This window comes from Rhinatrema bivittatum, chromosome 9 (genome assembly GCF_901001135.1).
Source record: "Rhinatrema bivittatum chromosome 9, aRhiBiv1.1, whole genome shotgun sequence".
In the NCBI taxonomy this organism is placed as follows: domain Eukaryota; kingdom Metazoa; phylum Chordata; class Amphibia; order Gymnophiona; family Rhinatrematidae; genus Rhinatrema; species Rhinatrema bivittatum.
The window spans coordinates 199,363,900-199,379,310 of NC_042623.1; the positions used below are offsets into that span (position 1 = coordinate 199,363,900).

The 15,411-nt window shown below is 51.6% G+C and overlaps 1 protein-coding gene across 2 annotated transcripts in view; it reads right to left on the reverse strand.

Annotated features, from left to right (window-relative positions):
- Nucleotides 1-15,411, reverse strand: part of XRN1 (5'-3' exoribonuclease 1) — a 205,025-nt gene that overhangs the window by 124,765 nt on the left and 64,849 nt on the right. For both annotated transcript variants that reach the window (XM_029615082.1, XM_029615083.1), the window contains one exon: nucleotides 2,620-2,723. In XM_029615082.1, coding sequence (XP_029470942.1) covers nucleotides 2,620-2,723 — 104 coding nt within the window. The remainder of the gene's footprint in view (nucleotides 1-2,619; nucleotides 2,724-15,411) is intronic.

A 15,411-nucleotide genomic window follows, 5' to 3' on the forward strand; every position in this document is an offset into this window, starting at 1 on the left:
GATATTTCAACGCTGTGGCTCCTACTACCGGGATGGTGGTGCGTTTGGTGACTGCGGACACAGAAGCATCAACTTTAGGTACCCTTAAGCAGAGGATAAAGCTTGTCCATCGCCCTTGCCCACCTGGAGGCTTGACTCGGGAGACTCCCACTCCCGAAGCAGGAGCTGCATAAGCATGGGGTGGAATGGAAACGTACGCGGCAGAGCCCTCAGTCCCATCAGGACTGGGTCCACGGTGTGTGAAGTTGAGGCAGTGGGAGGCTCCTCCGGGGGAACCTCAATGCCAAGTTCATCCAACACAAAAGGAATGAGCGCGTCAAGCTCCTCTCGTTCAGTCTCTGAACTAGGGGATTGTCCCTGTCGGCAGGCGGATTCGGGAGGGCCAAGTCTGTGTCTGGATCGGGATCCAGCAGAGGTGATGGTTGAGGAGGGTCTGGAGGATCCAGTACACCCAGCACGGTCCTGACCCTATTTGTGCCCAGTAAATCTGTGGCCCTAGCACCCTGTCCGGTGGCCACCCGAGGGATCTTAGCCAGGGGGGGACACGGGGAGGGATCATTCTGCTCCTCTAAACTAGTCAGAAAGGATTTATGCATTAAGAGAACAAATTCAGTAGAAAAACGATGCTGAAGCTTCCCATGCAAGGGCGGGAGAGGTCTCATGGGGGGAGGTCAGAAACCTGGACCCGGGGAATCCACGGGGCTGAGATTGGGCGGCAAAGGGTTAAAAATCGGCTCTGCGAGTCCCTCAGGGCTTGTATCAGAAGGGAGCTCCGGGGACAAAAGGGCCACCGTTCCCACAGTTTTTCGCGAGGGAGCTGGCATAGGAACGTGCTTCACGGCCCGACCCCGGACCGCTGACTTAGCCGCTGCCCTGGAGGGTCCCCCTCCCCTCCGGGTAGGCATAAGGAGCAAAGCCCATCGCGGGAGAGCAGAGGGGGAGGGCTCCACGCAGGCAAGGCAGGCCGAGGAATGCGGCATCCACTCCGGGGGGGGCCACGCTTGTGCTGAAAATGGCAGTGCCTGGCTGAACACGAAGCAAGAGAACAAGCCCTGCTACGCTCCTTCCCCTGTAAATGCCGCTGAAATGCTGCCGATTGCCTGTCTGTCTGTCTTTTTTTTTTGTTTGTTTGTAAAACTTTAGACAAGCAGAGGAATAAACACCTCCCTGCTATGGACTCCGAGGGAGAAGCCTCTCCAGGGTCAGGCTAGGCAAAGAAGGGGGAGTGACTGGATCACCAGTATCATTCCAAGCAGCCAGGCTGGAGGTCACCGGGAAAGTGGATCCCAGGCTGAATACTCATGGAGAAAACTCCCCCCTGGGACCCAGTAAAAGCTAGGAGACAACTCTCTCTCACTTTGCACAAATTCCTTTCTTTTTTTTTTTTAATTTTGAATAAACAATACTTGCTTGATCCTGTATCAACCCCGAAGGAAGAAGAGAAAAGAAATCACCAAAGAGAAAAAAGGAAGATAATGCTAGGGAACTGCAGATTCAACTGCCTGCATCTGCTGGAGACAGAGAAATACTGAAGGGACACAGGGTGAGCACTGTCCTGATACAAGATACCCTTTCAGTTTTTCTCTGTCTCCATCTGCTGGACAGGAGGCTCAATCCACTGTCTGGACTGATCCGGGTACGTACAGGGAAAGGGAGAATTTGCCAGGGTAATAATCTGCGTTAAAAACTCTGGACACTGTTGTGGCTACTTCACATTGTCTTCTCCATCCCCAAATCACTATAATTGGCAGCTGGCTAGGGATGTAAAGACATGGTGAATGTTTTACCCTTAACTCCTGGCTGAAAATTTTTTTGTTTAACTCTTATTAATGGAATGAAGAGTAATAATTGCATACAACAAAGAAAAACAAGAATACAAAGAATCTGAATGCACAAAAGGAGCCAAAAGGTAACTATAATACGCAGATATGGGTATGACATCTGTATTATGTCTAAAAGGTCAACGTGCACTCAGTTCCGCATGAAGGGGTAAGCCCCTTTGGCACAAAACATCTCTGGTGCTCAGTATGTCAGTCTCCTGCTAGTGAGGTCATCAAGTGGGTGAGGCTGAGCAGCAGGCAGGGAGAGAACACAGGCAAGGAAACATAAATAGGGCTCCATTTTCAGCTGCTGTCTTGCCAGACAAGTTAACAAGTTAGACAGATAAACTTATCTTTTTAACTCTATCGGGATCTTAAAGACAGCCAGATAAGTTTACCCAGCTAACTTTAGGACTGCTGTATGGCACAACCAGAATTAGCTGGATAAGTTAGCTGGCTAACACTGAATATTGGAGTTAGCCAGCTAACTTATCCTGCTAACTTAACTCTGCCCTGAAAAGCCTCCGCAATATCTCCAAGTTATCCGGCTAAGTTTTATCTGGCTAGCTACTTTGCCAGATAACTTGAAGGCAGTCAGCCAGTGGGAATTTTCAAATCTGAATTTAGTCTGAATTTAGTTAAATGAATATTGGCCTCACAGTGTCCCTGAAAGTATACAAGTAGCTTTTTCAATACAAAGTGCAGAGGGCAGAGTGCAGGCTCAAAGCAGCCACAGGCGGAATTACTTCTGTGTAAGACAAATACAACCAAGAACTAACTTCGGTTGGTCTTTACTCACTTAGTTTCTCCATCTGACACAGCAACGACCCTGGCTTCTTCCAGATGAGGCCAGTTCACAAAGACCGAGGTGCCCAGCACTGCAGACGCCACACTTTCTACATTCTGTGAAAAGATATGGCTAGACCAGGTTAAACCTTCACATACAGATTAAATTCTGTGAGTGAAAGAAGAAAGTTGCAGAATGTAAATGAACTGGTCTGTTACCTTTTACAAATAAAAAAGATCTAATCAAGACTAGCTAAAGAACACATTGCTAAATACTGTTTTCATAATGGATAAAATAAAGGAAAATTAGTTTCTTACCTGATAATTTTCGTTCCTGTAGTACCAAGGATCAGTCCAGGACACCTGGGTTGTGACTCCGCACCAGTAGATGGAGACAGACTAAAACTTGTGGGCAGAGCCATATATGCCCCTGTGCCAGTCACAGCCCCTCAGTCATACGTAATGTCAAAGTAGAAAACACAACCAAAGAACTAAAACCAAAACTAGCTATAAACCGCCAAGAGAACGGGGAAAGAAACCCCCCTTCTGGAAACGTGCTCTCCACCAAGAGAGCTAAACAAGCGGACAAGAGTAACCCAGAACCGTGAGCGGACTCTCCATTACTTCAGCGCAGCACTGAGGGCGGGATCCTGGACTGATCCTTGGTACTACAGGAACGAAAATTATCAGGTAAGAAACTAATTTTCCTTTCCCTGTACGTACCAGGATCAGTCCAGGACACCTGGGATGTACCAGAGCCAACTTACCGAGGGTGGGAAGCAGAGAGTCCCGCTCGGAGTACCCTCTCACCAAATCCCCCGGAATCGGTAGCCCGGACATCCAACCAGCAATGCCGGATAAATGTATGCAACGACTTCCAGGTAGCCGCCCTGCAAATCTCTTGAGGCTACACCTGAGAAGCTTCCGCCCAAGACGCAGCTGGAGAGCGAGTCGAGGGAGCCCGAAGACCCACGGGAAGTGATTTTCCCCCGCACCAAGTACGCCGAACCAATGGCCTCCTTGAGCCAAGTGGCAATCGTCGTGCGGGACGCTGCAACTCCTTTCTTTGGACCAGAGAACAAAACAAACAGAAGAGCCGTGACCCGAAATGGATAAGTGACCTCCAGACAGCAAAGTGACCTCCAGACAGCGATCTCTGCACGTCAAGTTTCCGTAAGTCACTCGCTTCTGGATCAGAGGGCTCCCCGACCGCGAAAGCGGACAGCTCAATTGAAAAACATGGAAGGCCGACACCCCTTTCGGCAGGAAGGAAGGAACCGTCCGCAAATAAACTCCGGAATCGGAAATACACAAGAAGGGTTCCCTACAGGACAAAGCCCGTAACTCCGAAACACGCCGTGCCGAAGCAATCGCCACCAAGAACACCGTCTTCAACGTGAGATCCTGAATAGTTAAGCGTTTCAAGGGTTCAAACAGCGCCGCGCATAAAGCGGAGAGAACCGAATGGAGATTCCAAGCCGGACAGGGGAGACGCAATGGAGGACGAAGGTGCTTAGCTCCCCGAAGGAAACGGGAGATATCCGGGTGAAGAGCCAGGAAAGTACCACGGACCTTACCTCGCAAACAACCAATCGCCGCCACTTGGACCCGTAGGGAACTGCAAGCCAGACCTTACCTTTGGCAAGACCTGCCTGGAGGAACGCCAGAATGTCGGAGACAGAAGCCGCAGTAGGGACCACCCCACACTGCACGCACCATTCCTCCAAATCCACCCAGACACGGACATAAGCCAGGGACGTCGCCTGTTTCCTGGAACGTAGCAACGTGGCTACCACCGCATCTGAGTAACCTTTTCTCTTCAGCCGATGCCTCTCAAAAACCATGCCGCGAGGCAGAAGTGATCCGCATTCTCCAAACAGACGAGGCCCTGATGGAGTAGACCCGCCATCCCCTGGAGCCGAAGGGGTGCCGCCACTGTGAGCTGGACGAGGTCTGCGAACCACGGCCGGCGCGGCCACTCCGGTGCCACCAGGAGCACGTTGGCTGGGTGCAACTCTATGCGCCGCAGAATCTTGCCGGTCATCGGCCACGGGAGAAACCACGTACAGCAGAACATCCGTCGGCCCGGGAAGCGCCAACGCATCGACGCCTTCTGCCCCCCTTTCTCGACTTCGACTGAAACATCGCGGAGCCTTCGCGTTGTGCCACGTGTCCATCAGATCCATGTGGGGCACTCCCCACGTTTCGCAAATGAGAGGCAACGCTTCATCCGCCAGTTCCCACTCACCGGGATCCAGGCGATGCCGGCTGAGAAAATCCGCCTGAACGTTGTTGACTCCTGCACTGTGAGAGGCTGCTATGTTGCTGAGATGGAGCCCTGACCAGACCATTAAGCGCTGAGCCTCCTCCGCCACCTGTGGGCTCCTTGTCCCGCCTTGGCGGTTGATGTAGGCCACGGTGGTCGCATTGTCCGACAACACTCGGACCGCCTTTCCCCGCACTACCGGTAGGAAGGCTTGCAGAGCCTGACGGACCGCTCTGGTCTCTAGTCTGTTGATAGACCACTGGGCTAGCGACACTGACCATAGGCCTTGGACCGAGCTCCCTAGGCAGACCGCTCCCCGACCGGAGAGGCTGGCATCCGCGGTCACCACCGTCCAATTGGGCACCAGAAGAGACACTCCAGAGGACAGATGACTGGAATCCAGCCACCAGAGCAGGCTGGACCTCGCGAGTCCCCCTAGTGGAAGCAGTAAGTGGAATTCCTCGGAAACCGGCGCCCAGCAAAATAGTAAGGACAACGGTAAAGGCCGCAGATGAGCGAACGCCCAGGAAACCAGCGCAAGCGTGGAAGCCATATAGCCCCGGACCGTAAGGCAGTCGCAGACAAGAAGTGCCTTACTTGAGCCGGCAGCTCGTATCTCCGTTCGTGTGACAGGAACACCTAGCCCTGCGACGTGTCGACAACGGCTCCCAGATATTCCAAGGTCCGCGAGGGTGCCCGATGACTCCTGTTGAAGTTGACCACCCATCCTAGGGACTGCCAAGGTATAAGACCCTGGCCAACTGACAACCGACATTGATCCTCGGGCTTCGCCCGAATCCACCAATCGTCCAGGGACGGATGGACCAGGAGATCATACTGGCGCAGCCGCGCCGCCACCGCGACCATCACCTTCGTGAACGTGCAGGGGCCATCGCGAGACCAACCGGGAGCGCTTGTAACTGGCAGTGCCGTCCTAGAACGCAGAACCTGACGAAGTGCAGGAACGACGGCTGAATGCCTATGTGATGATACGCGTCCGCGAAATCCAGGGAGGCCAGAAAACTCGCCGGGCCGCCCCGCAGCAATTACCGACCGAATCGACTCCATTCTGAAGTGAGAAACGCGAAGGCATCGCGAAGGCATCGGTTCACTCCACCAAGATCCAGAATAGATCTGTCCGTGCCGCCTGTCTTGGGGACGACAAAGTAAATGGAGTAACGGCCCCTGCCGTGCGGTTGACCGGAACGGAGGAGGCAGCCGAGTCTGATCACGCGGAGGACCCACTGGCTGACGATACACCGGCCCATCTCTCTACAACTGAAATCAACTGCGCCCCGACGTTGGGAACGGCGTGCCGTGGCTGCGGTGAGAGAGCGAGAGGCCGACCACCTTTCATTGCGAAGCTTAGGACCCCTGTGCTCGCCGGGGTTCCCTTGTTTCCCCCGAAAGGACTGCTGCTGCCATGGCGGGGTCCGGGAGGAAGAAGCCCTATACGACTGACCAGGAGACTTTGGAGGACGCGACGTCCTGGGATCACGAAAACGGGACCTGGCCGAAAATGAAAACCGCGCCCTGAATTTATCCTCGAGCCTCGGGAATCAGTCGATCTCCGGCAAGGGAGAGAGCTTACCCATAGCGTTCATGACCTAGAGGTGCAAAGCTGGAGTATCCTATTCTCGATAGAGCAGGGCTGACACAGAGAGGTGAAAAGGAATGAAGCCCAGCCGAGACTACCCCCAGCGGGGTGGGGATGACCAACCCCTCCAGGATGGCGGGAATCAGGGGCCAGCTCCCTCCTGATGAAGAGGCAGATAAAGCTCGAGTAATCCCCTTCCAAAGGCTGTGTCTGCCCCGCCGCCCCCTGCGGCGGCGTGCCATCCCCCACAGCCCCCCTCGGAGGCGGGGAGGGCGCCTTGGAAATCTGCGGACCAGACGATTCAAACGTCGACATCTCCCTCAGCCCCCTTCGGAGGAGGGGAGGACACCTAGAAAATTACCGGATCCGACGAGGCAGAGGTAGGGACCGTGCCCAAACCAGGCGGTATGGCCCGCAACGGGCGTTTGGCTATGAATCGCCCCACCGCGATCTGCGGCTGAGTACGCGTCCGGTCCTAACTTGATTGGCCTCTCAGGCTCCCTGCCTGGCCAGAAGGTCGCTTGTGGGCTCTGCAGCCTTAAAGGCCCTATGCCTGGCCAAAAGAAACCCAGGGACAAAGAGTCCCTCAGAGTTCGTGGCGTGTCTCCCCCGGCCCTCCCCCCCTCCGCCTCCGATGGCAGAACAGACCGCGGAGCCGGCGACTGGGGGGGGGGAACGGAAATGAGGGAAAAAAACCCCTGGGGCCTGCCGCGCTTGGTGTTGCGCTCGACGCCGCACCAAGATGGCCGACTTTCCCGCCAAATTTCTCGCGAGAGGTCTGTGTAGATTTTTTTTTTTTTTTTTTTTTTTTTAATCTTTGCCCGCGGCAGGCAGAAAGCTGCTTGGGGAAGGCCGCCGGACGGTCCCCGACCGACCAAGTACGCCGCAAGAGCGAAATGCCGCCGCCGAACAAGCACCCCCCGAAGCAAGGCCAACGATACTGTGCCCCTCGTTTCACAGCCTGAGGAGAGCCGAGCTTGCTAGAGGCGCGCGGGCGCGAAAACGTCCGAAAAAAAAACGAGGACCCCGAAACGAGGAGTTCCCATCCACGCTAGCCTCATCCGAGGACTCAGCCCCCCCGGGGGACCCCCCCCCCCCGAAGGCCTTCGCTGAGGAGACAACGCGGGAGGCATGCCGGGATTCCCTGCCGGTTCGCGCACAAGTTTGCGAGCTGACCCCTAGATGGCCGCCGCTCCCGCGCTGAGCGGGAAGGGGTCAGCCGGCATGACCGGAGCGGCGAAAACGCGCGACTGCGACCGTGCCGACCGGGATCGGCCCCCCCCTGTCTGTCCCGGACGGTCCCTCCCGCCCGGGACGCAAGCGGAGCAAATCCCCTCTCGTGGGAGCCGCGCATGCGCGCCGAGCCACAAGCGCGGCAAACCTTTCCCCTCGGCCTCCATGCGGTCGCGACGGAACGGACGGCGCACTAACAAGACAGAAATTAAAATAATCAATTCCTACCACCGAAAACACTCCCCGCGCCTCGCCGAGCCGAGAAAACTCCCCCACCGGCGAAGAAACGGAGAGCCGCACAAGAAAAATAAAAGTACAATTTTTTTTTTTTTTTTTTTGTACGCAAACCTGCCGCTGTTCCGAGTCCTGGATCTCTTGCTTCTGTTGGGGGTGAGTGAACCGGGCTCCCCGGTGTCACCCCCACGCTGCTGCCAGTGGTAGGCCGGGTCCTCGACCCTCAGCAGCGGCCTCAACCAAGGGGGGATGGTCCCCTCAGGACCTTCCCACCCCCCTGGGAGGCAGGACGGACAGCTTCCTCTTGTCTCTTCTCACCTTCAAATCCTGTTCTTTGTTTTTTTGTTTTTGTTTTTTTGTTTGTTTTTTAAATAACCAAAACCAATAAAACCACAATGACCCTGACTAACCAACTATCAGTCTTCAGGCCACTCAGAGGCTGTGACTAGACCTGCACCACCTACTGGAGACAGAGTAAGACTGAGGGGCTGTGACTGGCACAGGGGCATATATGGCTCTGCCCACAAGTTTTAGTCTGTCTCCATCTACTGGTGCGGAGTCACAACCCAGGTGTCCTGGACTGATCCTGGTACGTACAGGGAATTTTCATTCAAAACTAAGTACAAAGCTAGAGTGTTCTGCATGGATCATTGTCTCCCCTGGGATTTTACAGAAAGATAAATCAAACTGCCATAATATATCCCCATACATATTCTAAAGGAGAACCAAGGACATTTAATAAATTTACTTTCAGTTGTTTGCTATTTGTCTGAGATCAAATTATTGACGTTTTCACTCAGAAACTAAATCTTCTGATTAGAAAAAAAATGTGAAATATGTAGCATGATCACTAGCGTTGTAGAGCTTTACAGGCTTCAGAAAGATTCAGAATGAGAAGCCTTAAAGCCCAAAGAATATTTCAACCCATTCTCGGTGAAAACCTTTATGGTCGAGAGCTGAGGAAACTTGGATTAATAGGTAGAATGCAGAGGTGGGGGCACTGATAGAACTGTGAAATTCTGACAGATGTGGAGAAGACAGACCATTTACACAGAGCTGCTGTGGGCAGGGGGGGGGGTCTCTTTTGGTGGGTGTCAGGATTTATATTTGGGTGGTGTTTGGGGCTTAAGTCCTCACTTCCAGTTCCTGCTTGTACATCAAGGAACCGAAAGACAGCAGCAGCCCACGGTTTTAATTTTAAAAAGAAGCATAGGCAGGGAGAGAGAGAGGAAGTGATGAAAAATATGGGTGGCCTAATGCAAATTACAAACCTTCCTGACAGAGCCAGTTTTAAGCTTTTTTTTTTTTTTTTTTTTTTTTAAATACAGGCAGCCTGTAACTTTATGGGAGGCTGGTAACCCCGACAGTGCCATTTGCTGACAGAAAATCATGCTTTGTTTATATGCTGATACAGTACAATAGGAAAATTGGTTCTTACCTGCTAATTTTCATTCTTGGAATACCCCACAGATCAGTCCAGACTCCTGGGTTTTACCTCCCTGCCAGCAGATGGAGACAGAGAAGAGTTTCACTTACACTGCCATATAACCTAGTGTATAGCGAACAGAAGAAACAAGATCGGTATATGCAAACCTTTTATTCTGACAAGTCGAGCCCGACTCTGGCCGAGTTTTGCTCTTTTTTGAAGAGCTTTCTCAATATATGTCAGCTGGGTTGAAATTAGGGAGATTCAGTTCCTGCTTTTTCAGTCAGTCAATCTATACAATCAAATCATTTGTATTCGGTTTCAATCCCTCAGTTTTGCACTACCACTAGCGGCAACACTCTGTGCATGCTTTTTGCAGTTTTCTCTATGATATCCGGCATAAATAAGATTAATAACCATCTCAGTCTGAAAGATTTTTGGGATTAGATTTCTTCAGTCAGAGGATCGAGTCAATGTTTTGGATTATACAAGCAGCTGCAAAACTGAGGGATTCAAACAGAATACAAATGATTTGATTGTAGAGAGATTGAAAGAAAAAGCGGGAATTGAACCTCCCTAATTTCAATCCAGCTGACATACATAGCCCCTGAGGCAGCTCTTCAAAAAAGAGTGAAACTTGGCCACAGTCAGGCTCGACTATTATCAGAATAAAAGGTTTCCATGCACCGATCTTGTTTCTTCTGTTCGCTATACAGCCATCTTGGATCGGCTTCCGGTTTGTTTTTTGGATATAACCTAGTGTGCGACCTGCAGTCCCTCAGTATTAACCTGTACCCAAGCCAAGATGATGATAACCAAACTAAGACACCAAATATACTTCAATGAGCAGGAGGGAGGTGAAATCTCAAAATTGGAAACCCCATTCCAAGATCAACAAAGGAGAATATCATCAAATTCCTCAATAACTCTGCATCATTTACATACTGCCAACACGAGCAGACTTTCTAAGCGGGTGGGGCTCTGGACTGATCTGGGGTATTGCAGGAATGAAATTAGCAGGTAAGGACCGATTTTCCTTCCCTGTTCACACCCCAGATCAGTCCAGACTCTTGGGATGTACCTGCTTATAGAGCACTCTCACCAAAGCCCTTGGAATCCATTCAACTGATAATGCCTGGCAAAAATGGGTAACGACTTCCATGTAGCTGCTTGATAAATCTCCTGCGGAGACACCTGTAGACACTCAGCCTAGAAGGTCACCTAGGAGCGAGCAGAATGAACCCTCAGCCCCTCTGGCACTGGGTGACCCTTACAAATGTAAGCTGAGCCAATAGCATCCTTCAGCCAATGTGCAACTGTTCCCTTGGCCCACTCCAAAGCACAAAGAGGTGATCCGACATCTGGAAACCATTAGTAGGATTTTGAGTCTCATTTCTCAATGGTAGCTCAGCAGATCTTTTTTAAGCTTAGGTTGTTCAGAAGACTTTGGTTGTTTCTTTCCTTGGTTGCATTTGGGATGGTTGTACAGGCCTTTTGTTTTACTTCAGATTGATTATTGTAATGGGTTGTTGGTGGGGTTGCCGGCAATAAGCATAGGTTACAAGTTATGCAAAATATGGCAGCAAGGTTATTTTATGGTTGTACTCGAAGTTCAGTGCTGCTTCTTTATTAAAGCAACTGCATTGGCTCCCAGCAAAGAATACAATTTAAAATCATGTGCTTGTTATATACAGTTTCTAGAGGACAGGGGGCGAAGTACTTACAGCAGTTGATAGAGTGATATACACCAAGGAGATGCCTTCACTCAGCATCAGAAATTGTATTTAGAATACCAACAGTAAGAAAGGTGTCAAGAAGTGCAGTTAGGAAGAGTCTTTTTTTCTGTTGTGGGACGTGACTAGTGGAACTCAGCACCAAAAGAATTATTGGAAGGAGTTATCTGCTCTTCCAGAAAAAGGTGAAAATCTGGCTCTTTCCATGAAAGTTAGGAATACAATGCATTTTTACATTTTTATCTTTTATTATTATTGTTACAGTGTGGTTTTATTTTGATTGATTTTTGTATGCAGATTTTTTATGTACTTTGATTTTATTGTAAGTAGTTTCTAGAAATGTTATACACTGCACTGACCAGGTTTTTCCTGAGTGAGTAGTTAATAAGAATGAATAAATAAAAATAAATAAATAAATAGTAACCTTGAGGTACCTCAGCAACATGCACTGCATGTCCAACACCCAAAGTTCCTTTGTGTGAGGTGCGGATAAATCCAAATTTGAAAAGGCCTGAAGCTCCACTGATTGTCTAAAATGGAACACAGAAACAATGTTCAGAAGGAATGAGGGTACTGTACGCAATGAGACCCCACTCAAATATCTGTAGAAAAGGATCTCTATATGATGATGCTTGAAGTTCTGAAATCCTTCTAGCCGAACAAATTTCCCCTAGAACACTACCTTCAGGTTAATTCCTTTATAGTCGCCCTCTTCAGCAGTTCAAACAGTCTCACACATCCCCCCTCAGAACCAAATTAAGATTCTAAAAGGGACATATCCTTCACACTGGAGGATGCAAATGTTTTGCCCCCTGAAGAAAGCAAACCACATCAGGCTGCACAGCCATGGCCACTCCCTGTACATCACCCTGAAGACAACTCAAAGTCACCATCTGCAACCAAAGAGAGTTATAGACTAGTCCTTTGATCAACCCTCACCGTAGAAAGGGCAAAATATGTGAAACTGAAGCCTGAGTAGGTTGCATGTTCTGATCGGTACACCGGGACTCAAAAACACTCCAAATCCTCACGTAGGCCAAGGATGTGGATGGTCTTCTGGCCTATAGCAAGATGGTGATGACATCCTCAGAAGAGCCCTTCCATCTCAGACATTTCCTCTCAAAAGTCAAGCAGTGAGACAGAAGTGAGCCATCAGGTCTGAAAATATTGGACCCTGACGAAGAAGTTTTGACAGCTGACTGAACTTTAACGGCCCATCTACTGCCATGTTGACCAGGTCTGCAAACTGAATGAGAAAATCCACTTGAATGTTGTCCACTCCAGCTATGTGAGATGCTGCCAGACATGACAAGTGCTGTTCTGCCCAGCGAACCAACTCCTGGACCTCCTGAGCGATAGCTCGGTTTTTGGTTCCTCCCTGCCAGTTGATGTAGGCTACCATTGTTGCATTGTCCAACAGAACATGCACCGGATGATCATATAACTGTGGCAGAAAGGCCAGCAACGTGAAATGCACTGCTCTCGTCTCTAACCGATTGATAGACCATGAAGCTTCCTCCTTCGACCATTGGCCCTGAGCCAACTACCTTAACATAACTCTCCCCATCTGGAAAGACCAGCATCGGTGGTCACTATCACCCAATTCAGGACCTCCAACTCGACCCCACAACTCAGACTGGCCCAAGTAAGCCACCATGAAACACCGCACCTGGGCTCCCCCTTGAGAGGAAGCGGAAGATGAAACTGCTCTTTCAACGGATTCCAATGGGAGGGAAGTGCTCTCTGAAGGGGTCACATATGAGCAAATGCCCATGAGACCAGCTCTAACATCAATGCCATAGTACTCCAGGACCTGTAAATGATCCCAGACCTTGGGCACTGAAAGTCCAAACAGGCAACAAATTTGACCCTGCTACTTTAGTGTTCTCTCCTCCATGAGAAACACCTTCCCTGTCTGGAGTCACTACAAGCCCCTAGATATTCTAGTGTTTGAGACAGTGTAAAATGGCCCTTTGCCAGATTTACTATCCAGCACAGAGACCTTAATTGTACCAGAACCCGCTGCACTGACTGTTGACAGAGATAGGAAAATTAGTTTCTTACCTGATAATTTTCGTTCCTGTAGTACCAAGGATCAGTCCAGGACACCTGGGTTGTGACTCCGCACCAGTAGATGGAGACAGACTAAAACTTGTGGGCGGAGCCATATATGCCCCTGTGCCAGTCACAGCCCCTCAGTCATACGTAATGTCAAAGTAGCAATGCAACCAAGCAACAAAACTGGCTAGAAATACACTTCTAACCCAAAACTGAGCAGCAAACTCCTAACCGGACTCCCCAACCGGAAGAGCTAAACAAGCGATCAGCAGGACTAAGAACAATTATGAGCGGACTCTCCGTTACTGTAGCGAAGCTCTGCGGGCGGGATCCTGGACTGATCCTTGGTACTACAGGAACGAAAATTATCAGGTAAGAAACTAATTTTCCTTTCCCTGTATGTACCAGGATCAGTCCAGGACACCTGGGATGTACCAGAGCAAAACTTACCTAGGGTGGGAAGCAGAGAGTCCCGCTCGGAGTACCCTCTCTCCCAATCCCCCGGAATCGGGAGCCCGGACATCCAACCGGTAGTGCCCGATAAGGGTATGCATCGGGAGCCCGGGCATCCAACCGGTAGCGCCCGATAAGGGTATGCATCGACTTCCAGGGAGCCGCCCTGCCAATCTCTTGAGGCGATACCTGATAAGCTTCCGCCCAGGATGCGGCCTGGGAATGAGTCGAATGAGCCCGCAGACCCACCGGAAGCGGCTTACCCTGTACCAAGTACGCGGAGCCAATGGCCTCCTGAAGCCAACGCACGACCGTCGGGCGGGACGCAGCGGCCCCTTTCTTTGGCCCCGAGAACAAAACGAACAGATGGTCGGCTACCCGGAACGGATTAGGAACCTCCAAGTAATGACAAGACCTCTGCACATCTAGCTTCCGCAGTTTCCTGAACTGGGGGATCAGCGGACTCCCCGACCCGAAAACGCCAGGACTCCACTGACTGATTCACGAGAAAAGACGACACCACCTCAGGAAAGAAGGAAGGGATCGTCCAAAAGGAGACTCCGGAACCGGACCTCCACAAGAACGGTTCCCTACAGGACAGCGCCCACAACTCCGAGACACGCCGAGCTGAGACAATCGCCACCAAAAACACCGTCTTCAAATGAAGGACCTTATGAGTTGCACGCTGCCAGGGCTCAAACAGAGCTGAGCCTAGGGAGGAAGAACCCAGTAGAGGTTCCAAGAAGGCCAAGGGGAATGCAATGGAGGACGGAGACGTTTGGCCCCCCGAAGAAAATGGGAGATATCCGGAAGAAGAGCCAGGGAGGTTCCCCAGACCTTACCCCGCAACATCCAAGCGCCGCCACCTGGACCCGTAGCGAACCGCACGCCAAGCCGGTGGCCAGAGCGGCTTGAAGAAACGGTAGAATATCTGCGACCGAAGCGGAAAGGGATCCACCCCTCGCTGCACGCACCAATCCTCAGAACCGCCCCGACCCGGACATAAGCCAGAGACGTAGACCGCTTCCTGTACCTCAGCAACATGGCTATCACTGCATCTGAGTAACCTCTTCTCCGCGGGCGATCCTTCTCAAAAGCCATGCCGCGAGACAGAAGTGATCCGCATCCTCCAGACAGACGGGGTCCTGATGTAGGAGCCCCGCGAACTCCTGGAGACGAATGGGAGACGTCACCAACAACCGGCTGAAAACTGCGAACCACGGACGACGTGGCCACTCCTGTGCCCCTATGATCACAAGGAACAGGTGCAATATATACGCTGCAGAATCTCGCCGACCACACGGGGAAAACACGTAGGGGAGCACATCCGTCCGCCAAGGAAGGACCAGCGCGTCGACGCCTACTGCTCCCCGTTCATGACGCCGACTGTAGAAACGCGGAGCCTTTGCGTTGTGCCAAGTGGCCATCCGATCCATGTGGGGCAGCCCCCCACCTTTCGGAAACGAGGCGGAAAAGCATCGTCCGCCAACTCCCATTCCCCCGGGGTCTGGATGGTGTCGGCTGAGGAAGTCCGGTTGAACACTGTCGACCCCGGCAATGTAGGACGCGGCGATGGAGCCTCGATGGCGCTCTGACCAGCTCATCAGCAGCTGCGCCTCCTCCGCCACTAGTGGACTCCTTGTCCCCCCCTTGGCGATTGATGTACGATACCACTGTTGCACTGACCGACAACATGCGGACCGCCTTCCCCCGGGCCACAGGAAGGGAGGCCTGCAGAGCCAGGTGTACCGCCCAGGTTTCTGGACGGTTAATGGACCACTGCGACTGGCCGAAGGAACACCAGC